Below are 27,914 nucleotides of genomic sequence, written 5' to 3'. Positions count from 1 at the left end.
GTAGTTGGAGGAATTTCAATAAAATATCAACTTAAAAAATGTTTTAAGTAAAAGTAATAAAAAAACTGCTTAAAGGAAGAAAAATAAAATTCAATAAAATTTAATAGCTATATATATATATATTTTACAAAATAACTATGAATAATAATTTGAACAATAGCAGTGTGTGTATTATCTCATATCAGATACAAGATAAGATGAGACCATTTTGATTCAATTAAATTCCAGTCAAGCTTCATATTTGATTCTTTATCATGTTTCGGGAATGTATTTCCATTGAATTAACTGAAAATAAGGGATGTAACATGATTTACATATGTATATATATAGATCATACAGTTAATTTTATTGATCGACTTTATATGATGGGCTGTGGATTTCAGGTTCATACGTCAGAAGCACCACCATCACCCAGATATGCAGAATCAGCTGTGGAAGATATATAACGAAAGAATATGAAATACACGTTTCATTATATATGTTTTTGTTTTAAGAAATCATTTTATGTAGATATCTTAGTCATCTGAATTTTATATACAGAGTGATTATAAAAAAAACTATCCCGACATATGGGCCCCTAACTATCATACCATTCACAGAAACTGAATGAAATTTTGGCATAAGGTATTTTGAGGTATGCGCTCAAGAATGATATGGAAAACAACAGTGTCACTCTAACAGTTATGGTTACAGTGAGAAAATTTCGAAAATATCAAATGGCAACACCAAGTTTTTTGTATTGGAATGTGATCTTCATACTGAAAAACACTAAATAGCGTTGGAATGGCACCTGTAGCACGAAAATCCCCAGAGCTAGGCAAGGAAAAAGGACTTTGCTGTGCACCAGAGCATTAATGTTCGTTTCATTCGTCACACCGTTTCTTCGGCTGAGATCCCAGCCTGATTAGTCCTCCACAAGGTCATGTGGAAAATTTGTGAAACACAATAAAATGCTTTATTTTATGCTGCTTCTCTGTCCTTATTGGTTGTCCTCACTTTTAGCCTATCTACCGCCGGTGATTTTCATGCTACAGTTGCCGTTCGAACGCTATTTAAGGTTTTTCACAATGGAGATCACATTCCAATACAAAAAACTTGGTGTTGCCATTTGATATTTTCGAAATTTTCTCACTGTAACCGTAACTGTTAGTGACACTGTTGTTTTCCATATCATTCTTGAGCGCATACCTCAAAATACCTTATGCCAAAATTTCATTCAGTTTCTGTGAATGGTATGATAGTTAGGGGCCCATATGTCGGGATAGTTTTTTTTTATGATCACCCCGTATTTCATAATTATTGTACACTGAAGTGTGCCAGAAAAAATGATATAGACAAGCATTTGCAAATAAAGAAATGTAACTCAGAGACTATATAAAACAGGTAATTATATAGGGGAAGCTGTTAGAATGGTGGGTTATAACCATTTAAGTGACTTTGACCATGGCTTAGTAGCCTTGAGATGAGTCGCATCATTTCCAAAGTACAGATGAAATTTGGATTTTTGTGCACAACCATCGCAAAAATGTACTGTGAATATAAAGCATCTGAAAAACATCAATTTCAGACAAAGATGCGGGTGGAAAAGGACCCCAAGGAACAGGACGACCGACAAGAGTCGTTTCTTGAGATAACCGTGCAACACTGCCTCAAATCACTACAGATTTCACTGTTGGGTCAGCATTTACAATTGTCCCTCCTTGATTGATATTGGCTTTTGGAGCCAAAGGCCCACTCAAGTACCTTTGATGGTTGCTAGGAACAAAACTATTTGCCTCACCTGGGCTCGTCAGCACTGCCATGCACTGTTGACAACTAGAAACACATTGGCTAGTCTGATGAGTCCTATCGGGCTGGTAGATGCGTACGGGTATAGAGAAAACTTCATAAAACCATGGACCCTGCATGTCAACCGGAAACTTTTAAAGCTGATAGAGGCTGTCATGGTATGGGATGTATGTAGTTGGCAAGATAGGAAACCTCGGATAAGCCTACAGACGACTGAAAAGTAACAATACATAAACATCCTTTCCAACATCTTCCTGTATGCATTATGACGGGCTTGGACAATTCCAACAGGACAATGTGCACCACACAAGTTTAGACTTGTTACGAACACTCTTCTGACTCCAGCATCTTCCGTTAGGTCACCTAAATCCCCAGACATGAACATTGAGTGTATATGGGATAACTTTCGATGTGCTGTATAAAATCATCTCACACTGTTATGGAATTATGGTGTGAATTATCTTCATTCAAGATACTGTCACACATGAATGGAGTCCTTGCCATGTTGTGTTACACCAGTTTTGAGTGCTCAAGGGGAACCCTTGCACAAGGTGGGTGTACAAGTTTTTCCAGCATTTCGGTGTATTTTTAAGGCTTGCCATAATGCATTGAAGGAGGAGACTGTACATTAAATGAAACGTGAAATGAAAAGCCTATTTAATGATACCTAAAATATATCATTATAGATGGAATATATTAACAAGTACACCAAGACTAGAGAGTAATATCATTATACATGTGATTATCATTATAAAGTAAGGGGTGTATACAATCTCCTGCCTGGGGGCCAGATTATCACCTTCGTACGGGTTGCCAAGTTGATCTGTAACGTCATTAAGACTACCTAGCAAGTTTACCACATTTTGAACCACAGCATCCGATTTTGTTTATTTTGGCATAGAATCTTGGTTCGCTCACAAATACCGCATGGTGATTGGATATAAGGTATAGAAATCGCCAATTCTGAGCCGATCATTTCTTTTCTGCACAACGATGATACTGGCATGAGCAGGGAATTTTTTACCCCTGAATATTCTGTGGGAAAATGGGTTACTTGCTGACGTCACGAGCAGCGTGCAGAGACCTATCTCTAGGAGATGCTGCCCATTAAAGGGTTCAATCCAGCCAGCTAAAAGTTTTGTAAAAGGAAAATATCAATGCACACAACACATATATCTAACATAACCATATTTCTTAAAAAAAGATACTACTACTAGCATTGTTGAAAATATGGGAAGAAGTACAACATTTTAATAGAAAATTTGGGACTGCCGAAAATACAGGAATGTCCTTTAGAATAAAGGTCACTACATATAGTAAAACCACCCCCTCTTTTTCAGACACCTCCGGGACAAAAATTCTAAAATAGGGATGACCATTAAGAGAGGTTTACTGTATATACAGTGGAAGCTGTTGATGACAGACTCTTAGGACAAAAAGTTTTGTCCGATAATGGGGAATGTTTGTTAATAGATAATAAAATGAAATCAGGTGGCAGCAAATATTAGAAAGCCTATTTAAGAGTACTGGGGCTTACTGTTATCCTATCGGGAAGGGGGTTTCATATTTTCATATGTGGCAATGATTCCAGGACTGCCAAAAAAAGGGCTCTAGATCTTATAGCCATTACAGAATCTTGAGCAACCAATGGCAATGCATCATTCTTACACACATCAGGATGCAATATTTTTTAAGAAATAGATCTGATAGGGAAGGAAGGGGGAGGTGTCTTGATTTATATGAAATCATGTTTGCAGGCTCGAGAGTAACATACAGAGCAGGAGCTTGAAAACAAAAACTGTCATTTTGTTATAAAGGATATTGTTATATATGATTTCTACTGCATATAGGAATACTATAAAAAGCTAATATGCCTATATATACATATAATCTTTATGCACATTTGATCCAACTTTGAAGACATAAGCACCAAACTCACCATGTATATGAATACAAATAATCTTGCAACAGGATATCTACGGAAGAATACTCCCAAGCGAATGCTACATGGGTGAAAGAAAACATAAATTTTAGTTTTTACATGAAACATAAGCTGTGAACAAAAACAACCCACACGAAATAGAACTAGAACAAAAATATTGACTTCTCTGAAAAGTTTGAGCTGATTTGGTAGCTTTATAAATCAATATACAGCAGTAGATGAGTTTCAGAACAGTGTTCAACCTCAGATACATGAAACATTTCACGCAATTCATATGGCCACTAGTCCACAGCATACCAACTCTGGTCATATTGCTAAACAGCAATTTACTACCTACAGTTGGGTTGTAGAAATGAAGCACCATCTATTGCAGAACCGTCCTTAGGAGTGTGCGACAGGTGTGATCGCACCAAGACCGTGTTTTTGGGGAAGCTCCGCACTTACAGTCATAATTTCTTTCATCCATTCTCAAAACCTGCCTGTTCATCTGGAGAGAAATGATTCCAGAATTCTACATCTAGAAAAAAATATAATTCTGGAATTTTTTCTGCATTTTCATCTAGAAAGAAATAACTTGGGAATTATTGCTTTTAAAAATTGTGAATTATCCATCAGAATTTTTATGGGGGCTGAAGTTATTTCTTTCATTCACTCTGAATTCTCATAGGTGCTATGATTATTCCTTTCATTTATGTGTGTGTGTGTGCTGGAACTATTTCATTTATACTGAAATTATTTCCTTCATTTATTTTATGTTAGAATTATTTCTTCCATTTATTCTGAATTTTCATGGGTGCTAGAGAGAGAATTATTTCTGTCAATTATTTCCTCTTATTTTCGATGTATGAATTTGAATGCCCCTCTTCCACAGAATGCCTAAAATCAGGACTAAAGGGAGACAAAATTATTGACGCTTCTAGTCTCACATTAATTTTCACACTGAGTCCCACATTTGCTAAGGATGGTCGCCTCAGGTTTGATAGAGAAAAATAACTTATTATCTATACTCTTCAAGATTTAACCTGCAGACCTGATGGTAGCCTTCGTGGTGGTGGTAGATGAGCATCTTATCACTGCACCACTAAGGCACAATTCATTTAGCCTCTACATAATTTTAGATTTGATAGAAATGTTATGATAAATGTGGTAAATCATAGATTATCTATATTCTAACCACTAATCATCTTGGTAAATTTTCCTAAATTTCATAACTTTTACCAGTGAACCTGGAAACTTCTAGATCTGCGACTATTTGTGTGTCTGTATCACATTTGACATCCTCTCTGTGCAAGTACTTGATGTCGAATGTGATGCAGGTACACATGGGACATTCTGTTTATGTGTGATGTGAATATGATATTGTTTAAACTAGACAAATAAATTTTAACATGCTTCCCACCAATTAAAAAAGAAGCAATGAGAACTTACCTCAAGGCATCGATGCTTCCATAAACTCGCTTTACATTCCTTGTTAAGTTGCTATCAAATGGATTTTCTAGGAAAAGAGTGGCCTTTTGTTTCCGATCTGAATGGAGAAATATGAAATTAATATAAATTTCATAACTTTAAAGTGTAAAAGGAATTACGATATAGACATTTCTATTCCAACCCCTCACAATGCAGAATAATAATTTTAAAAATGCTGGATTTTATTCAGTTTTAAGGAAAAATATCTCATCTCAGAACAATGTGTAGGGGAGAAAAAACGGTACAATATTGGAGATTTTGCAGCCGGGGGGGGGGGGGAAGGGAGATAAGAAATATATGAGAAAAGCAAAATTTTTCCATTTTTATATGACCCATTAGACCAAACAGAACATATAATCATATTTACTTCTGGATTTTTTTTTTTGGATACAGTATCAATCTGTTATTGCTATCAGAAACCCCAGTCAATGTAATCACATTAAGCACCATGTAATGTGCAGTAGAGTCCTGATGCCGCTGTGTCAGTCATGTGGGCATCGTGCTAGACTCTCGTCCTGAGGATCCAGTTCGAATCCCATTGACAGCACAGGATGGCAGCTGCAATTGGTTTTCTGCAGCTTTGAGATGCAAATGCACACAAGCGAGTCTCCCATTTGTAAAAGTCTCTCCACAGAGAGCAGGCAGACCTACTACACGTTACTGACATAACATGAAAATTCAAACATTTCCATCTTTACTTCAGAAAATGGACGACTGATGGCAGCACAAAGGGGTCATTCAAGTATTACGTCAGCATGGGGGGGGGGAAGGTTTGGATTTGCTGACTTTTGATGACGAGGGAGGTTTGAAGGTTGCTTATGTCATCAACCACCCCTTTTTGAAAATATGAAAAATATTCTAAGCTGCTGACGGGGGGAGGGGGGGGGGTCAAAAATGGCTGAAAATCTGCTTACGTAATACTTGAATGGCCTCAAATTAATTGGAAAATTGAACTTACTGGGCTCGGATTTTCGGGACTCTATTGTATATGTTTAAGTCAGTGGCCAGCATTTGAGGTCCCTCTGATTTGCAGAGATGGGACTTCATAATCTGGCTATAACATATCGTCCCCCTCATGCCAGAAACACAAATATGCAACGTCCTTGAAAAAAAAAGAACCTTGGCAATGACCTTTGAATTTTTACTCTATCCATATTACCCTATGGAAGTTGTTTTGTAACATGTGTTTCTCGATGGGGATACACATTTACGTTTCAACCAAAACTTAAAGGTATCAAACCAGCAAAGTAAAATCCCATAGCAAAATAAGGTATTCAACCAGCTGATAAAAAAAGGGAAAATTTGCACATTCATGCTTCTGGCATGCGGGGGATGATATAAATATTATTTTCCTCATATATAAATTGAATCTTAGGTTCTTTAAAAATTCATAGTATATTGTGCATGATCTTATCATAAAACAGTTATATTTTGATTTAATTTAAATGGTTTTAAAATAGTGAAAATGAAGAAATACAGAATATAACCTAATCCAGCAGTTCTGTGCTTCACAGAGCCCCAAGGGCTCCACATGCACTTCCCAGGGGTTCCGCAGCCGCTCAAGAAAAATATAAAAACAGTAAGTTTGACGAACAAATTAAAAATTGGCATACAGAGCTCCGCCATAGAAATTGTGTGGTAGAAAGGACTTCACAGTTTAAAAAGTTGAGAACCGCTGACCTAATCAGATATTAATGAGCATCACACATGATCTGTTTGTCTCAAATAAATATAAATACAAATAGAAGGCTAGAAAAGACAACATGTCCAATGAGGCGGCTGAGAAAAAGATGCCCATAACAAATATGGATGTCATATGTTTCTAAAATACAGCATCCCAATTAAGAATGCAATTATAGAAACTAAACGTTTTTATAATTGCACATGTGAGTCACAACAGCAGCTAATGATATCTGTGTAATTATAATACTTATTTTTAAACGCTTTTCATATGCCATTATTTGGCCCTGTCTTTTTTTTATGAAATCTTTTCTGGTATGAGCAGGTGTCATTTGGGGGGGGGGGTGATGCCACCGGCTTTAGAAATTACACTAGAAGTGACAATGTATATACATGTATATACATTCTTTGCTCCCCCTCCCTGGAAAAAGTTGAAATAACGGCACTGGATATGAGGGTAGAAAGATCATGTTCATCACAAAAAAATGGTTGCATTACCTGATTCTGTGCTGTTCACACCGATCACAGCATGGTGATGCTGCATGCCATAAACCTGGGCTTCTTTGAGTTGTTGCTAAAATAAAAGTAGTTGTAGAAAATGTGACATTAACACATTTTTTTTAATTATTATTTTAAAAAAAGTGCATTATCCAAACAGACAGATTGTACTTGAATATTCACTCTCATAACTTGAATTACTTTGTGCTACCTTTGCCAGGAAAGTAAGATAATGCAAACAAGAACTTGTGTCAATGCTAAGAGTTTTTGGATTGAAATGTTACTCTACTTTCATAAAGTTGCCCAGAGCCATCTGAACAGCATCATAGCACCCCCCCCCCCCCCGGGTAAAACAAATTTTTCGGAGATCTGCCCTCACTATAAATACTTGCATGCATACTTACTCACTACAAAACTTTAACCAGACAAAATTGTCATAAATGCTTCCCAGCATTCGAGGCTACTGAGCCATGCAACCATAAGCCTGGAATGAAATTATTTTTCCGAACCACACCCCCCCCCCCACCTACCACAATTGAAAATAACTGCTTATTCATGAAAATTGTCATGAGGTCCAGTGTCATGCGTTAAAGTTAAAAGTGATGGGGACAAGGCACCAAAATCACTTGTGTGCGCTTAGAGCCTTCATATGGGTTAATCCAGCCACGAGTATAAAGCAACATTATAATTCACCTTAATAATAATAATGAACTGCTATTTCAAAAGGTTTGGTGTAGTGCTGTGGGTCGTAACAGGTTCTTCAAAATGAAAACTTCCGAATAAGAAATTTATTTTTCGCAACATAAAAAATATTAAAACTAAAAGATGCATCAATGCAGCTGAACAGCTACTTATCATTTTACATATATCAAATAGTATAATTTTTACCAAATATTACACGTAAAATAATCAATAGATCAAGTTAATATTTTTAGTGTGGGGGAGATTCAAAAAGAATCTACCAATTTTAACATATTTTTAAAAATTAAAAACAGAACGATGAGTATACAAATACACAAATACAACGCCACAACAGGCAAATTGCCCAATGAGGTGGCTGACTTAAGAACATCATGGATCCCCGAGCCATTTTTTGGAGGCCCTACCTACTACTACTACACCACACATGCACTCCACCCCCCCCCCCCCGCGGAACCCCCCCCCCCAATGAATCGGTACATGCGGGAATGTGCGTGTACGTGTAGTGAAACCTGACGTGAAGTTTTTGTTGTTTCTCTGTAATGCTTGTTATGTGTAGTGCTGCCATCTGCCACTAGTTTTTCTAACTATGAGTGAAGTGTTATGATTGAATGATTTATCGTTGTAGGACTGCTGCTCTCTGTGGCGAGACTTTTTAACGGGGAGATCGGCTCGCATTTGCGCCTTGAAGTTGGGAACCACAGAAAACCAACTTCAGCCGACCACCACTGTGGGGTTCGAATCCGGATCCTCGCATCGCGAGTCCGTCACTATAACCACTCGACCACCACAGCATGTGAATGTACAGGGGAAGTCTTTACATTTTTTATATTATGAACAATTAACAATGCTAGCATGTCATCAGTCATTGTAAATATTGGGAGGGTTTAAAAATATTGGGAAGAAGGAGGGCAGGGATTAAATAATTATTGTGCTGAATACACCAGGTTCTCGCTATAATAGAAAATGCTCCTGTATTGAAAAATAATTTTGTATCATAAAGCAAAGGTTGGCTGTGCCACAACCATGAAAATGTCACAAATATGAAAAATTGTATTACAAATCAACTAAAATTATTCTTTCTACAAAAGGGACCCAAAAATATTCTTGCACTGGGCCCTGTGTTTGGTGGTGCTGACACTAAGTTTGGTTATCCACTCTGCACCATTATGACATGCAAGATAGACATTTCGTTTTAACTTGCGGCTCTGCTGATGACACCCTTTACAGGATTCAAAGGTAAAAGCTGAAAAACATGTGGGTAGTTTGAAATCTCATAATAAAACAGTTCTGCCACATAAATGTTGGAAAATAATTTGATTTTATTTGTGACCAATTACAGATATTAATTTTTAATGGATTTTTTTCCTATTCAAAGATGAAAAAGAATATTTTTACCTCAACTCTTTCAAGCTGCAGAATGAGCGAGTTTTTTTCGGTGCTCAAAGCTTCAACTATTGTCTGCTTCTGGATGAGGTTTTCTGTAAGAGCATGAAGACGAGATTCCAGTTCATCTTGACTGACTGTGCTCAAAGACTTGGCCATCAACTATGTGAAATGAGCAAATTAATTTTTAATTTCTGCATCATTTATACAAAATCTACAATCCATCAAAAGAGTTGTTTTAAATAAACAGTCAATAGATCCTTTTTTTTTGTCTGCCATGTTAGTAAGAATATATGTGAGTGTGATCAGGCCTATATTTGTGAAAAGATCAACCAACCCACCACAGTCCTAGGACAATTGAGAGGAAAAAATAGTCAAACTCTGATTTAACGAATTGAAAGAAAGTGATATTATTTGTTAAAAATCATAAAATTGAGGTCAAATTGATCAGGAGCATAAACACTATTTGAAACTGCGAGTTTTAAAAGCTACTTACTTTGAGGTTGCTATTGCAATGTACCTCTGACAATTGAAAAAAAAAACCTTGAGAATAAACTTGGAATGTATGAAAAATTGCTCAATAGAAGTTTTTTGGTATGTCCCACATTTTTATCAAATTCTGTCCAAATTGTCATTGTTTTCTGTTAATTGAAAAATGTTTTCCTCTTCAGATGACCCATTATTCTTTGCTTATCAAGACAAAGCAAAACTTACTAATATAGTTTAAAGTATGTATAAAAAACACACCCTCAATGATTTACCCCCCTCTCCCACAATGTTTAAGAAAGTGCAAGGCTGCCTTTACCAGATGATGTGGGGCCAGAGGCATCCCAATAATTTCAGGTCTGTTAGTCCCGACCCCCGATTTTATATATTCAGTGAGAGAGAGAAATCTACATACGAAAATTAATACATCATTACAAAATTTTTAGGAAAATGCTGAAAAATAACCGTGCAAAAATATAGACGAAAAAAATAAAAATTGAAGGAAATTTTAAATTAATGAAATAAATAATTCCAAAACCAATTAAGACTAGGACTTGGTGAAAGAAATTGTCTGAGAACTAATGATTGAAACCAAATTAAGAAGAATAATTGATAGAGGTAATTCGAGCTCCCATGAAAATTCGGAATAAATAAAAGAAATAATTCCAGAATTGATGAAAATCTTCAGAATAAATGAAAGAAATAATTTCAGAACTGATGAAAATTCCAAATGAAGGAAACAATTCCAAAATTAGTGGAAATTCAGAATGAAATAAAAATGACAGAATTTTAGAATTATTTCTTTCTATATAAAAATTGAGAATTTTTGTGAAAGAAATTATCATTAGCATAATTGCAGGGCCAGGTGTGACGAAACTTGTTGCACACCCCTAAGGGGGACTGAGGAATCGTGTTTGCTTATGATCACAAGTTTTTAGGATAAAAAATACAAAATTGCAGAAGAAACTTGATTTGCAACAACCATGTTAAGGTACTCTTATAAGACAGATACTTGATTTTACCAAGAAATAGTAAAAAATAAAATACACGTAAAAAAACAAGTAAAGACACTTGATCTTACCAAGAATTAGACACAATTAAAAAAATAAAATACAAGTATAACTCCCAATATATTGTGATCAGGGCCATAAAACTAGAAACAAAAATTTACTCGGTCACCCAGGATATGTATGCATTTTTGTGAGCCTCCATGTATTTTTGAAATTCATTCTACAAACAAAGAATAAACTTGCTACCATTTCTGGTTCAGCAGGGGTAAGGCATCTTTGTACTGTATATTCTAGCACGCAACCCCTGAAAGGGGGTAAAACAGTAGTATATTGCCCAATAGCAAAGACCAGAGCAGTGCTCCTTCTTGGTTTAGTTTGGAATAGGCCTAGCGAGTCATCTATTTGGTTCCATGCATTACTATGTGATTCTGAGTCATCTAGGTATACTCTACCCCCCCCCCAGAAGATTTTAAACATGGTACTGAGAAACCATATACAGGGTGCATAGTAAAATACCTGTACATCCATTTTTCCTACCTTTGACTGCCTCCAAAGAGTGTAAGTCCCATGAAGCAGTGAATTCATCTTGCCCAGTGGGAAATAGTTTATTTACAATTCTGGTTGAGGTTAAAAATCAGGGTTACAACCAAGGAAGGACGAGAGGGTTGGTCATTACCTCTTAGATACAACAGTTACAGTGGAACCTTCCCTATTAGCCACTCCCTGTTAATGCACACCTCCCGTTAACTTCGATTCAGAAACGGCCTATCAGAAAAGTGTACGTATTGGCCAAACTGTGATGTCACTGAAAAGAGTTACAAATCGTTTTTAATAAATATAATTTATATAAATTATATATATTATGTATATCATGTTTATATTATTTTGTCTATATTATTATATAAATTATAATGCAGTAAATGTGACAAGATGGGGGGGGGGGTATGTCCGTCTGGAGCAGCCACAGCTCTGACCATAGTGATTATCTTTATATTGATTCAAGTCAAGCAAGGCATAAATCATATCGCATCATGACTGCAATACCACTTATTTCTTGTGTGAATCAAAAGAAAGACAATCACTATCCCTATGGTCACGGCCCTATGGAGCTTGCCCCCCTTCCAATAGCCCGTCTTGCCACATTCACATTTGGGGGATGATCCCCCTTCCCCAAGCGTTTCCAACTTAAGCTCTCTGTTGTGAAGGCCCTATAAGATGCAGTGAAACCTTGATACAAAACTCTGCGGACCAAGAAAAATATCACTGTAGAGGGACATATTCTATTGAATATTATAGTAGCGAGAGATTTCACTGTATACAAAAAAACTGGCTATTATGTAGAGATGCTTTGTAAGAAAGAAAAGTTCATCTTTGTCTCTAAAGGGTCTTGAATCCACTGCCTCTCATATGCTGGAAAAATGCACTCCAAGGAATGAATATTCTATCTGCTTCTATAGCACAGGGGTAGTGCACTCATCCAGCATACAAGTGGGCATGAATGTAGAGGGAAAAATTAACTTTTCTTCATAAAAATCAGCATCTCTACCTGATCCCTAGTTTTCTGTATATCTTGATCTAGTGTACCATCTTCGAAAGTGAGCTTGAGGATGCGATGACTCTGCGGTTACATTCGCTCAAATGTAACCAATCAACAGGTTGCATTTTTTTAAGTTTTATAAAATAAAACTTTTGTAGTGTAATATTGGCCTAAAGACAAGCTGATAGTCAAATCTTTTGATTACAGGTATCTCTCGCTTTGTGCGATTTTGGAGAAATGAACTGCGAATTTCCTCAAGTTTAAGTTTTTATAACAAACAAGTATTCCTAACATCAATATCACAAAAAAATTGTAAAAATTTCGAAGGAAAAAGATTTAAAATTTAGAGTTCGTACCTGTTTTCGCAGCTTTTCAATTTCCATATCCCGATCTTCAATTCTGTTGTTCAAGCTAGTTTTCGTACGAACAATTTCTTCTTGCAAAAATTTGATCTCCTACAAAATTCAAAATCAAACAAATATAGAAAGTGTGAAGTTACAAAGAATTATTTCCGTTGGTATGAAATGAATTTTAACTCGAGTGGTGATAGCAATAAAATCAAATCATCATTAACAAAGTAATTATGTATTAAAAATCCAAACATTTGCAGATTCACAAACTCTCTCTTGATGAAAATTTCATACAAGTCTAAATAAAGTTATGAATTTCAAAACTTGTTTTTAATGCTTTAAATCTATAACTTTGCTTCAGACTCGAAATGAGGGGGGAAATATAGCGAACACCAGCAAATAATTTTTTTAATGATCGATGTCAATTTTTTTAACACTCATGGTGTCAAAGTCAAGCAGCTGCCATTTTCAAGGTGCAATATAAAAGAGCTTCTGTACCAATGGTGTAATTAATCATATGACATTATTAACCCTCAGCATGCTGGCATCATCCAGGGATGATCAGTATATTAGTGTGCTCAATCATCCTCAGATGATCTGGATTTTTTTTAAATGATGTACAGATAGTGATAGCACATATATATTCTATTTTTTTTATTTTTTTTTATTTCTCTACATTCTAACAGAGTTGCTTGCCTTTTATAGGATGCATGTATATTATTGAGTAGGGGTAAAGTGCCTGCCTGCCACCCAGCACTATTTTGTCTGTGATTGTAGGTTTGAGCCCAGATACTCTGTTAGTATCACACCATTTTTTCACTTGTATTACACAGTGAAACCTATAAAAAACATCAAGAGACTGAAATAATATTCAATTTCAGACAGGTTTCCGTTTTATAAGGTGCACATAGAAGCATAAATGAATGAAGGGACTATTTTTTGATTCCGTCGAGGATAGGTTTCTTTCTCATACTGTGTCTGTCTTAGATAGGTTTCACTGCAATATATGAGAGTTTGCTTGCCATCCATCTTTCACAAAAAAACAACTGAAAAAAATGATTTTTTTTTCATGCAATCATTTTGAGAGCAGCTTTTCTCCAACTATTCCGCTAGCATGAGGGTTAACAAGAGACGGCAATAATTGACACCAAAAATGAAAATAAAGTATTGAATTAAACAACTTGCTACTTGACAGGCGCTCACTCATTTTCTGTTGGGTACAGAAGAGCTTTTCTTTACCCTCGAGGTGTCAAAACAGCTGCCAGTGAAAAATATTTGCTAGGGTGATATTGTTTTTCCTCCCCTTCATCTCGGATGTTAGAAAGTGGAGGATTTAATTTTTTAATTGCAGAAATGGAAGTTTTCAAACAGAATATCATACTTCTTTAAACTGATTGTTCAGGTGCTGAACTTCTTCCTTAAGCATTCGTTCCTGATGAAGTTGTTCTTCGAGATTTCTACAGTGTTCACGAGCAGCATCTGTATCATTCTGGGCCATCTTTTCCAGTTCATGAATTTCATTGCGGTGCATTTCGATGGAATCCATAGCTTTTCTGAGCTCTTCGCGAAGCAAATCTCTCTCTTGCTTGATACCTTCTGTTTCAGCACTTAGGACAGCATAACTTGGTTCGGAGCTTGAAATGCTGTCAGAAGCCGAGTAATGCCCTTCTTTCAAGCTAGTTATGAGTTTCTCCTTTGTCTGAAAACAAAGAATTAATTTTCTAGATAAATGTGCCAGGTTAAATGTGAATATAGAGAAAAATATAAAAGATTGACATTCATATTTATTGGGTTCAAGGCTATTAAAACACCCATATTCAATTATTGGATTGAGATTAAAATGAAATATTTTTACTTCCTCATAATACACATGAATATTCAAAAGGTTATTTAAATAAGAAAAAATTGACTGTAAATGTGATTCCAGCTAAATATGTTGAAAATATACCATCAATTAGCAAAAAATCTAACAATAATAGAATCAAAAAACCTAATTATAATTTGTACTAATTGCTGTATTTTGTACTAATAACATAATTTATTTGTCCCCTGTCAATTACGATAATACTATACCAATTAGAATTTACAATTAAATTACATATTTAATACCAATCTAATTAGTTACAAAAATTTAAATAGACACATATAAATACAGTTGACACTTGCTACAATGACCTCTCCATCGTTCCTAGTGCAGAGGTAAGAAGGCCTGTCTTCCGCAGTGAAGGTTACCGTCAGGGTCTACAGACTCAAAGGAAAACAAGTTCTTTACTCACTGAGCCTGAAGCAACAACCATTTTCTACCCAACTTCATCGATATGAAGTTGCAGTATGGTGATATGACCGTAGTTGGTGTGTGGTAAAGTAGTAGTCATTGTAACGGAACACTCACTATAACGCATGGTCATCATTGCAAACTTTGACCGCACATACATTTCAACAAAATCTAGGTTTCAAATAGCAGTCAAACATTATTCACTTGATAGTAAGAAAACAAAGCCAGTCACCTGAAGTATTCTTTGAGCTCGCTGTTTATAGTCAGCGTACTCTTGCTGAAGGCTCTCCAGATTACGATTGACCGAGTTCAAATGAAATGATGATTCCCTATTACGATCTGAAACAAAGATTTAAAAAAATATTATGATATTTTTTATTTACAGAAACATCAATAAATGTATGTCATATCTTATACAAATCATCTTTCGCCCTAATTTGATTGATGAATGGCTCAATTTTCCTAATCATGTGGCAGAGCCTGCATTGAATAGGTTGTGTTTACTCGGAAAATAACCAACGAATAAGGCAACTGCAAAGAAAATATAAAACCCCCAATGCATTTCGACATGCTATGAGTGTCGGCTTCAGAGGGTAAAAAATATCACACTGACCAAGGATCCCACTTGGATTGATTACAAAATCGTAGCTCTTGGTTGCTCAGTGGGGGAAAAAATTTCTATCAAGTCAAACGTCGTGACCAGAATAAAGCCGAGCGCCTGCGTGTAAGTCTTCTGTAACGTCAGACCTGATTGGTAGTAAACAACAATAAATCAACACCATCCATTGCAGCACCATGGCTTAAGTTCAGGGGCTGCTCTAGCTCACCTGCCACCCATGCAGGGCCCTAACTGGGGGGGGGGGGCAACCGACCCGGGTGGCAAAATTTATGGGGTGGCAGTTTTAGGTGGGAACAAAGAACACCGCTGTAAAATTATAATTTTAAAGGTGTAGGGGCGGCAAAATAATGTTTGCCCTGGGTGGCAAAAATCCCAGTTACGGCCCTGCACCCGGGAGCAACACCTCAAGTGCCACCCCTAAAAGCATCCTTGGTGGAACACTCAAAGGACTTTAGCAAAGGGGGACTCTGGGATAAACCTAATTTTCTACCCGTCCGAAGCTGCACACAATATTTAACTGAAAACGTATTTGACCATATGTCCTGCTTTTTTAGTCCAGAATTATTTTACTGTTCTTAATTATGCTAGATAATTTCTCCACATTCAGCTCCTGTTGATGAACCATCATATTTTTCTTCCTTTTAGGATGAATTTTTTAATTATTCTAATTTTTTTAAGTACCCTTGAACCTTATTAGCGCCAAAATATACAGGCCCACGACTATGCTGGGGTAACCGGGGCCCATAAACGAATGGGGGGCATTACAAAAAAACTTTACACTTATTTTATGTAATCTTTTCAAGGGACAAGAAGATGCCTACCCCAGAGCCCGAGAGGGCGTGCTATGGCCCTGCCAAAATACTTACTCCAAGCTTCTTAAGGCAGAAATTAGGAGTGTGTGTGGGGGTTTCAGGTGCTTCACACCCCGGACAAGTGAGAACCTAAATTCTTTATTTGACCATCCAGAAAAATCACTGTGTGGGGCTGTAGTCCGGGATGATTCTCATCATTGTTTTTTTTCACACTATAAATTTACTATAAAAAACCCCGTGAAAAATCTGGCCTGGGGATGGGGGTGTGTCCCAAAGATCTCAGCCTGGGGAGCCCTGCTGCAAGATGTGGGGGCCTTGACCAAATCAAAATGCTGACTTTTTGGTCGCAAGTGATAGAGTCCATTCCATTCTTGTTTCTGGTATTACAGCCCCAGGTCCTGTCTGTTCCTCCAAGTTTTCTCAACATTTCCGTTGTCAAAGTATGGCTCAATAGAGAGACATTGCATGGTGTCTTTTAATTTTCATTATTCCAGATTTTTAAAAAATTGTGTATCTGAACAAAAGCTTAGGCTGCCGCTACCTCTTACAACCTGCCGCCCAGGTGCACCACTCCCTTTGCACCCTCGCTTAAGCTGCCCCCGCTCAAGTTCATTACAAGCAGGAGTTGTAAAAAAATTCAAATAGACCAATCGCAAGCTTCATTTCACAAGCAGCCAATCAGGGGTGTTACAGAAGACTTACACGCAGGTGCTCAGTTTCATTCTGGTCAGGACGTTTGACTTAGACAAAGGTATATTTTTCTTTCCAATGAACAACAGCGAATTAAGATTTTGTAATCAATGCAAGTGGGATCCTCAGTCAGCTTGATATTTTTTATCCTCTGAAAACGACATGCATAGTATGTCAAAATGCATTAGGAGTGTTGCCTTATTCATTGGTGATTTTCTGAGTATTGTTAGGCAAAGTTTACCTTTGGACTGAACAAATCCCAGGTGCCAAATCACCATGGCATAGGCGGAGATAGACTTAAAAGTCTGGGGGGGGGGCAGATGATGTCAATTCAGATATATGCATATGCATTATATAGATGGGTTGCCCCCCCCCCCCATATCTCCATCCATGCATCATGGCAACTAAGAAATTAGTACTGACACCTAAAACTTTATATGTGTGGTTACTAAATTGAAATCTGAGGACAATACAAAATTTTTGGAATTTATATCAATAATGAAGACTGTAAATATGCCCTAGAAAAGTCGAAAGAATTACTATTTTCACCTGATTTTTTTGTGGAAAAAAATTTTTGGCGCCTAAAAAATTGTTCTGGTGACTAGATCTTTTTGTAATTTGTCAAGCCCTGACCTACTTTTCCAGGTTCTATTTAATTATCTTTTTTTTTTTTTTACAAATAAAAATTAATTAGTCAGATTTTTTCATTTTTTAAGGGTATTAATGTCAAAATGTTAGTTTTGAAACAGATACTAAAAATACATGCTTGCCATATGAGAGCAGAAAATACTCAACAGTGAATTTATCTCAACTATCCATTCAGACAGAAAAAATTAACTACAGTTGACACTCAAAAATCTGGCAACCAGAGGAGTGCTGGATTTTCCAAAATGCTGAATGTTGAATACTTATATACACTGTGTACGTCTAATAGAAAATGAGTAGCTACAATCCTAACAGTAAATGAAATGTTAATGTTCACCAACATTAAAACCTGTGCAGAATTTTAAGTTCACCTGAGGAAAGAAAACAGTGATGCACCAACATAGTAAATTTAAAAATATGCTCTGAAATTCATGCCAGAAATCTGAAGGAACCTGGCAAGATTTTGAATGACAATTGTATAGGCTATTCAAAAATGAAGGTCATGGTATTGTAAAAAACTATATTCGATTAAATTAAGAAAGCACAGTGACTTCAGGTTTTTCAGTCATGTAAATAAGATTTTTCCAACAGTTTATGGACATTGCAGTTTTCACAGAAACAAAATATTTGCAATCTTTGTGTGATAGTGAATAATGACAGAAATGAATGAAATGAGTACAGAAATGAATGAAATGAGTACAGAAATGAATTTTCTCAGCCAATTAATAACTCAGCTTAGCAACCAAATTTCCTAATGCGTAAAGACAAAATTCAAGCAGATCAACCCGATCTGAAATAAACATCATGGGAACAATGTTATAATGTCAAAGAGGGGAGTTGCTATTACTTCATGAATCCTAAAAACTTTTTAACACATGTTTCGGTGTTCTGTAAAAAATGTCATGTTTCTGACCAGTAGACAGCTATTGCCACAAAGCTGGGCTTTAAGAGATCTCGGCATCAGGGTAATTCCAGCGACAGACTCCTGTTGCTCAACTGTTTTCACAGGTTTATGATTAACATTTTTACAGGAATGGGAAACACATGGGAAGAAGCTTTTAGGGGCTACTAAAAAAATAATTTTGACGGATGACATTTTGTACGAACGACGACAAAATTAATCTTTAACTTTGTGAACAGTTTGATGACTGGTTCCAATCAGTCACCAGCATCAAACACCATTTTTCAATTTCAGTGACTTGAAGAAGGGAAGAAATATTAAATTTGAATAATGATAATATCTGTATAATGATACTCTGCCGACGAGAAATAAATATTTTTGTAGAGGGAATTATTATATCAAGAGACAGCACAGCAGTTTAGCACTAGAAAATATATACTTTTATAAACAAGACTTGAAAAAATATCGTTGTAGAGAGATTTATATATAGTATCATTATAGCAAGGTTTCACTGCAGTTCCAAATATGTTGACAATATAAATAATCAAAATTATAAATTCCAACCAATCATCAAGCTTTCATACTATTAAAAAAATTCATTTTATGATTCCATTATAATTCATTTCATAATTAGTATTTTCCATTAAAATTCATGAATAAAAAGGGGAATAACAATGATGATTATATGGTTTGCGATTGATCAAGTTGTATTCTTATGAGGCTTAGTGGAAGTTGGGGGGATTATTGATATGGAAAAAGATCTAAAAAAACCTATATGTAGGGTTGCATAGAAAAATCCTTTTATCCTGGAATAACTCGCGAACCGTTGATCCTAGAAGCATACTTCCAATTGTTAAGTATCAAAAAAATTGCAATAAATCAGTGATTTTCAAACTCAAATATCCAAGTAAATATGCTTAAAAAGATGGAATATTTTTTTGTTGGGCTCATGAGACAGGGAAACAACTTTCTCTGATTGGGTTTTTTTTAGAACAGGGTGACCATATAAAAAGTGAATTTTTTTTATTTTATAACTATACAACCCCTTGCAATATGAATGACATATCTGAGGCCTACACATTATTTGGATATTTTTTTCCCTAATTGAAAGTATGCTTCTAGGATCAACGGTTCTTGATTTATTTTCCAGGATAATTTCAATTATCCTTGATTTACTTTCCTATGCACCCTGTATGTTACTATAAATATACAAACCACTCAGTTCATTTATCTTCTTTTGCATATTTGTGATACTTTCAGCAAGTTGTCTTTTCTCGTCTTCTGATTTACTGATTTGTACCAGATGTTCGTTCTGTAATTGCAAATAATACAAATTTTAGAATTTGTGAAACATTACCATGCACCAAAAGGATTAAAATAAACACTTAATTTTTTGTATTTTAATAAAGCATCAAATACACAGATTTTCACAAATACTGAACTTCATTAGAGATTACACATTTTCCCTTTCTTTCAGTATCTGCAAACTGTAGCCACACATAGGGATACTGATGGGGGCTATTAACACGAAGACCCACATACAACTTTGTTATTTTTATATCCATACGCAGCTTACTACAATTTTATATTCAATATAGGACTTAGATGATAAAAATGTGAATCAAGGATGAATATACGTTTCCACAAGTCTTTGTCCTTTTTGGAAGTTCAGACATTTTCTCAAATTTTTATAAAAGTACTATAATATATCAACCCTGCAAATGATTTGTAACTTTTACAAAATACTATACAAGCTTTGTGCAATACTTGTGTGCATTTTCGTGAGAATAGCATGTATATTCAGGAAGATATAAATGTTTTCTTGGCACTACACATGAGAAATCTTGTGCAGTAATTTAGAATGTGATGATTTATTATTAAATGAGATATGAGAACTTTTAGTAAATAATTCTTCATCTTGCATGCACAGAAAATGTCAATTTAATTTTTTTTATAATTTGGTTGCCAGATATGTAATGCAACTTATATAAAATTCCAGTTGAATGTCAAAAGTTCAGAAAGATATGTGCGATATCGTGAGCTGTAATTTAAGTTACTGGCTGAGAGTACCTGGATGGTAAGAGATTTTCCACGAATTGGTATTTTATTTTGTTATTTGATTATTTCAGAAATAAGCCTACAGCTTTATGCAAATGAGCAAAGACATTTGTTTGTTGCTACATAAGAGAAATATTTGAACATAACACACATGTAGGATGTTAAAATGAAGAAGCTGAACAAAATAATCAAATGACAGCAGTGACATAAATTACAGCTCATGATATCGCTCATATCTTTCTGAAATTTCACAACATTCAACTGGAATTTTTATATAAGTAGCATTATATATCTGGCAATTAAATTATGAAAAAATTAAATTGATATTTTCTGTGCATGAACAATTAAAAATCATTTACTAAAAATGCTCATATCTCATTGAATAATTAATTGCGACATTCTAAATTCCTACACAGGGTATCTCATGTGTAATGCCAATTTCTCTGTAAATTTCATAAAAACTGGTTGGCAACTCTGCATGTCATAAGCAAAAAACATGTGATGAAAATGCAATTTTTATGGAAAACATTTTTACACCTTCATGAATAACTACAACGTGATCCTTACGTATTCCCAAGACATCTGTAAAATCTGCCCAGGGAATTTATTAGTGTTAGTAGACATTCATGGCCGAACCGGGATTTGAACCCAGACCTGCGCAGTCAGAAGCTATTCCTGTCATATTATATGCATGTATATGTCACCATTAGGTGGCATATACATGCTATTCCCATGAAAATGCACACAAGTATTGCAGTATTGCACAAAGCTAGCACAATATTTTGCAAAAGTTACACATCATTTGTAGCTTTTTTATCATATGGGGTTGATCAAAAACCTTTTTTCTTATTCTATTTTTTTTGTTGTTCCCCTAAATGCATCATGACTAAATTTTCACTGAAAATTGTGAGTACAAGCTTAAAGTTCACGTGACCAAAATTTCAAAACAATTTGTTCAGTATTTTTCTAGAAACTTGAGAAAATGTCTAAACTCCAAAGAGGACACAGACTTTTTGAAACAGTGTATATAGAGATTCTTTTAATAGATGAAAAAAGTAATTCGCCTCTGGTAGGACCTGAATAATATCTTTCTTGATTAACCTGTTTATATAATCACATTGGTATAGAATGTAACTAGAACTACTGTTGATTGCTAAATGAAAACTTGATGTAACAGGTAAAGAGGTAACATGCTTTTACATACAAACGCATGAGATTCTGACCTGAGCAAGTCGATATTCTTCCTCAGTTTTGTTCAGTTTTGCTTCAGTGTCAGCTAAAAGGCTTCTAAATTTTTCTATTGCCATGGAATGACTAGAAATTCCATCATTAAAATCTTTCAAAAGCCTGCAATAATACAGAAAATAGTCCATACAAACTATAATTAGGGTTACTCACAATAAGATATATAAATATGAAAGTCACTATATGAATGTTTTCCCATTATGTTCTATGCAATTTAAATGTTTTAAAACAATCGGTAAATACTTCAGCATAAAGTTAAGAGTATCAGAGTCGGCATAAAATCGGCATAAAGTTATTACAAATATTAGAAGTGGGGGCTCAAACCCAATATTCTCCTTTTGACACCTAGTAGGTGTCATGGAGATGGCAGTAAAAATTGAAGAGGGAGGCTCAGGCCCATGGGTCCAATACAATACATCAATGCAGTTTATTCAAACTTTTAATTTTCCCCCACTTCTTTTAGACAACTGAAATAATTTTAATATCCTTACCCAATTCATTAGCTGAACGCATGAAATGACGACTTACCTTATATTTTCTGTCCTCAGTTCTTCCAATATGGCTGTTTTATTTATTATTTCCTGATCTGCCTCTTCAAGGCGTACCTTAAGAACTGCAAGCTGTGAATCTTTGGCATCCAAAGCTGCAAAAAGATCTGCTTCCTTTTCTGTAAGGTCTCGGATATCTCTATCCTCCTGGGAGAAAGAATGACTCCGATACTCAGTCTCATTCATGCTGGTCTTTATTCCTATTCAAAGAATAGAATGATCTGACTGACAAACTACTTGCCAATGAAAAAAAAAGAAAAGAAATCGGAATAAAACACATTTTCAAAATTCCTGGCCACTTTTTTCTCTCCTGTTTAACTGCATATGAGAACATGATCAAACCAGATTCAATTTTTTTTTTCCTACCAAGCTAATCAGTGAATCAAACTCTATTCATATAATCATGCATTATTTTTCCAAAGCGAGTGAGCATTATCTGACATTCTGCAGCTAGAGGTTTCATTCCTGAAAACTAATCTGAAATTTCCTAATAAGCAATAATATTACAATCCATTTTTTTATAATTTACTTGGGCCGATTGGTATCTTCGTAATATTTTCTTGTTTCTGAAAATCTCCCTCTGTTTGCCTGCTGCTGTTACTTTGGGTCTGAACCCCATCTTCAGTGATTTCATCTGAATTCCCATAACTTTCTGACTGTTCTTGCACCACAACCTCTCGATTAGGATCCCCTTTAATAAATAAATACATTAAAAAAACATTATAAGAACTGCTTACAGTTTAATCGAAATAAACAAACAAAACATAATTGTATGAATAATTTTCAGTAATAACCAAAAACTCTTACTATTTCCTCATGAATGAGTGCCAAGATGGGTTTGAATTACAGTATTTCCCCACATTAACTGGCACACCAGAAAACAGCGATGAAGAACAGTGTGTGTGGAATGCCTGCATTTTCTGGCATGCTAGAAAATTCGAGTCACAGATTCTGGAAAAATTCCTAAATATCTGGACACAAGAACCAAACGAGAATCAACTGAATTGACTGATTTGAAGCTTGCGTGCTCTCTGCATTTTGGAATCCTATGTGTTTTGCAAACTACCAACCTTTGCCCCCCCCCCTACCAAAATGTTTAGTGCCCATGTTTTGACTCAGTGGCGGCCTATCAGCAGCATGCCATGGTAACGGGAGTGCCACAGAGAAATTTTTAAAAAAGTAAAGAAATTCTATTCCATTTTTCAATAAAAGAAATCCTTTCAGACTTTTAAACAATCCTTTTCTTACGAATGCTTTTCTTTTGGGTTGCCAAACCTATATATACAGTGAAACCTTGGCTAGCAAATGCCTCGACTAATCGATTTTTTTGTGATTTTTCTGCCTCGACTAACAAATGCAGATTCAGTGAAGAAACATACTTGTTGATATGGATATACATGCTAACATAAAAAAGCTGTGCAGTGAGCTGAATTTTCATTCCAATCATCATCAGAATTACTGTCACTTGAGCCCGATTAACCTCATTATCATCACGGGCGTAATATTACACCCAAACACCAATGGAATAAATTCACATAAGTTCTCTGTGAGTGTTCTTTCCTCTCTCTCTCTCTCTTCACTATCACAAAGCTTTATAGTAACCCTATCTCTACGGAAGTTGCAATTTATTTCCCTCCTTTATCCATATACTAATGGTTAATGGTTTTTTTTTCACATATATATAATGTATCTTTCTACTATACATGTATGGGTGAAAAGAGGACACTTAAAAAAAACTCTTATCTACGTTATCTATTTTATTTTTCCTTTCATACATATATTTTTTTCTTTCCTTTTTTTTTCTTTTCTGACGTGCGGTTAGGTTAGCACAAGTTTACCAGATTTATCGCTGATTAGTCAAATAGAGACAATCCTAATTTTACAAGTACAAGAAGTGTTTAACACATGTCCATCTAGGAACCTTTAATATCGGATATCTTATACGTCCCCCTTGGAATCTTATAAGTTTTAATACAGTCAAATCTTGTTAAGTCAAACTCACTTGATACAAATTTAAAAAATATTACATATTGTAGAACATGTCCAATCGTTGTTTTGTCAGTTCATAAAAAGTTCAGTTACTGTGAAATACTTTCCAATATCATCCCAATCAGGCCCAATTGTATATAGTGTAAATTGCATACAAGTCATAGGCGTGGAGATGAGATTTGACCCCCCCCCCACCCCCAGCGTCAAAAGTGGAGTAGACAGATTTAATGTATATTTATTACAGATCAATGTATATATATGAATTGACATCCTCATCATCATACACCCCCCCCCCTCCAGACTTCCAAGTCTATCTCCGCCTATGATACAACTGATATTTATATATTTATAATTAGAAATATGAGTAAAAACAATGTTAACTTTGATTATGAATTTTTTCCCAATAAAAAAAAATTAACAAACCTGCTAAAGAGCTTTCAGAATGACTATCATCACTACTATTAGAAGTTTGATTAGTACCAATAGTGGAAAGTGAAGGCTGTATGCGTTCATTGCTCTCAGTGGATGAAGGAGAATCACTCATGGCTGGATTTCTCTTCTTTGAGCTTTTCTTCCTAAGCTCTGGTAACACTGGTTCGCTGCTATTCAGATATTCTAGCAGTTTTTCATCATCACTCACTGGTCCTTTCTTTGAACTTGTATAACTAGTGTTTTTCCAAGCTGTTCTCTCAGTGCTGGTCTGTCTTGAAGAAGGCACGTGTGAGAATGAAGTAGACAAACCATAGCCTTTGGAATTTCTAAGAGCTCTGGTATCTGTGGAGTAAGTTGGTGCTTGATTGAAACTAACCGTATGGGAAGGAGAACTGCTCGACTGCTTGTTTTGCAACACAACAGCCGTTGTTTTGTCAACTTTATTCAAGAGATCTTCAGCTTTTCCGGCTATTTCACTCAGCCATGACATAATGAAGACCAAGTTGCAATGAAGACCTACACGTGCAAAATTACCAGATGTATATCGTTATTATATACCAAATAAATATTATTTCATTAACTTTCATTTGAGAATTTCGATCAGGAAATGATTTTTTTAATGTAAGACCAGCATCATGTCATTTTTATTTTCAAGAACCGATAAAAAGTTTTGGGTACTCTTTTGTTGTAACCATACCACTTGGCGCCTTTTTTGTCTTGGTGAATTTTCTTTGAATTTATGCCTCCTGTTTAGTGTAAAATATATTTAACACACAATAAAGAAATATATACACTATAAAGATACTATATTTTCTTTAATGTAATGTCCATAATTTTTTTTTAAACAAGACATGGAATGAAACAAGCCAAAATGCATCAATTTGGTGTCAAAAATGTGATATGGTTATAACGAAAGAGGATCAAAATGAAATGGTACTCTTCTGCTATAACCATAAGAAGACTTGATGCTTTTTGAATATTTGTCTTTTGTTTAATGCTTTATATTTCTTTTGTGCAATATCCATAATTTTTTTTAAACAAGGCATGTGGAATGAAACAAGCCAAAATGTGTCAATTCCATGCCAAAAATGATATGGTTACAATGGAAGAGTTCCCACTTTGAACACCAAATTGGCACATTTTGGCTTGTTTCTTTCCACACACCTTGTTTAAAAAAAATAGGCACTTTACACTAAATAAAATATATTTTCTTTGGTGTCTCATATTTCTTTAGTGTATGTATTTAAATATTTAGCACTACAAAGGAGGCATAAATTCAAAGAAAATTCACCAAGACAAAAAAAGGCGCCAAGTAGTATGGTTATAACAGAAGAGTACATTGTTATTTAACATGCAATAAATATTAACTACCTTTTTCTGAATTTGTTTCTGCTTCATGTTCTTTCTTTTAAAAGAGGAGGGGGGGGGGGGTTGCTGAACAGAAATTTTGTCAAATGATTACTTTTTAATATATATACCTTTGGTAAACAATGGCTAAGTAAGACAGCAGGGAAACGATGGGTGTGTGAGATGGCTAGTAAACGATGGCTGAGTAAGGCAGCTGCAAAACAATGGCTATGTAAGATAATAAGTAAACAATAGCTGAGAAAGCCCCTTAGAAAATGCAAAGCCATCTTGAGAGCATCATGCCCCCCCCCCGAGAAATTTATATTTCTGAGGCCCACCCTATCTGACTAGAAATAACTGCCTACAAATTTGATCTAAAAATTCTTATCCAGATCTCAGTATTTTGAGGTCCCCCCTCTGCACTAGAGTTCTCCGGGCAAAAACCCGGGTGGGCCCATGTGTCAAGACGGCACAGAGGAAATGATGTGTATGTAAGACAGCTAGTAAATGATGGCTGGGAAAGGCTGTTCAAGGTCGCTAGTAAACGATAATTAACTAAGGTCGCTGTCCAATGATAGCTGAGTAAAGAAACTGTCAAATGATGGTTACGGCAAAAAAAAGCCACTGGTGAATTAAGGCATTGGGCAAAGTAATCATGGCTTAATATTGATCAGAGTGAGAGAGCCACAGGGGTCAAAAGTTCAAGAAGCCTTGCCCTAAAGGGCGAGTCTGGGTGCATGGGTCTGGGAAACGATGGGTGTGTGAGATGGCTAGTAAACGATGGCTGAGTAAGGCAGCTGCAAAACAATGGCTATGTAAGATAATAAGTAAACAATAGCTGAGAAAGCCCCTTAGAAAATGCAAAGCCATCTTGAGAGCATCATGGCCCCCCCGGGAAATTTATATTTCTGAGGCCCACCCTATCTGACTAGAAATAACTGCCTACAAATTTGATCTAAAAATTCTTATCCAGATCTCAGTATTTTGAGGTCCCCCCTGCAGATTAACCCCTTTTATTTCCACGTAACATCTCAGATATTAGCCACACATCTTTTTATACCATTCATAAACTTCACTCTAGTTCTTCTATAATAGTTACCCAATACATAGTCACTCACTCACTCTTTCATGGTTAACTTCAAATTGTTGCTTACACTCGCTAATCAATTTTAAGCATAGACGAGCACAACTAAATAAGTTCTTACACAGAGATAATATCGCGCAGAATTTTTTCATTTATTTGCGCGATTAGCTGACAAAATTATTTCTCATCCTTGATCGCAAACATGGATGTTTTACGTTTTCGTATTGACACGAAGTCAATATAATAGTAATCATTATTTTTATTATTCAAATAAATGGATTTATTTCTAAAACTCATTCTTAATCACCATTAGAAAAAACATAAATAAAACCACCCTTACTAGTTTTTAGGCAAGCATTACGTTGCTTATCCTTGAACAGTTGGTTACACTCGCTGCATAAACACAGACTTCTAAATGTTTACTAT

The 27,914-nt window shown here is 35.5% G+C and overlaps 1 protein-coding gene across 2 annotated transcripts; it reads right to left on the bottom strand.

The window, feature by feature from the left end:
* Positions 1-85: 85 nt before the first annotated feature.
* LOC149075073 (golgin subfamily A member 5-like) lies at positions 86-27,914 on the bottom strand. Of its 2 annotated transcripts, XM_089245628.1 has the most exons (14): positions 27,829-27,914; positions 25,049-25,573; positions 23,166-23,327; positions 22,617-22,836; positions 22,067-22,190; positions 20,001-20,097; positions 15,351-15,457; positions 14,225-14,542; positions 12,850-12,948; positions 9,473-9,622; positions 7,376-7,451; positions 5,159-5,255; positions 3,728-3,791; positions 86-429 (listed from the first exon to the last, which is right to left on the bottom strand). In XM_089245628.1, the coding sequence occupies exons 2-14, from the start codon at positions 25,545-25,547 to the stop codon at positions 346-348; spliced, it is 2,097 nt and encodes a 698-aa protein (XP_089101754.1). In that variant the 5' UTR covers positions 25,548-25,573; positions 27,829-27,914; the 3' UTR covers positions 86-345. The 2 variants fall into 2 exon arrangements, with proteins under 2 accessions (XP_089101754.1, XP_089101755.1); XM_089245629.1 differs by lacking the exon at positions 23,166-23,327 and having other exon boundaries at positions 87-429; positions 27,829-27,905.

The sequence above is a fragment of the Pholcus phalangioides genome, unplaced genomic scaffold (assembly GCF_987345545.1).
Source record: "Pholcus phalangioides strain wild (caught in Gottingen) unplaced genomic scaffold, Ppha-v1.0 ptg000016l_1, whole genome shotgun sequence".
Classification (NCBI taxonomy): domain Eukaryota; kingdom Metazoa; phylum Arthropoda; class Arachnida; order Araneae; family Pholcidae; genus Pholcus; species Pholcus phalangioides.
Note: the sequence above shows the minus strand (reverse complement) of the source record. Positions and strands in the feature narration are given on the sequence as shown.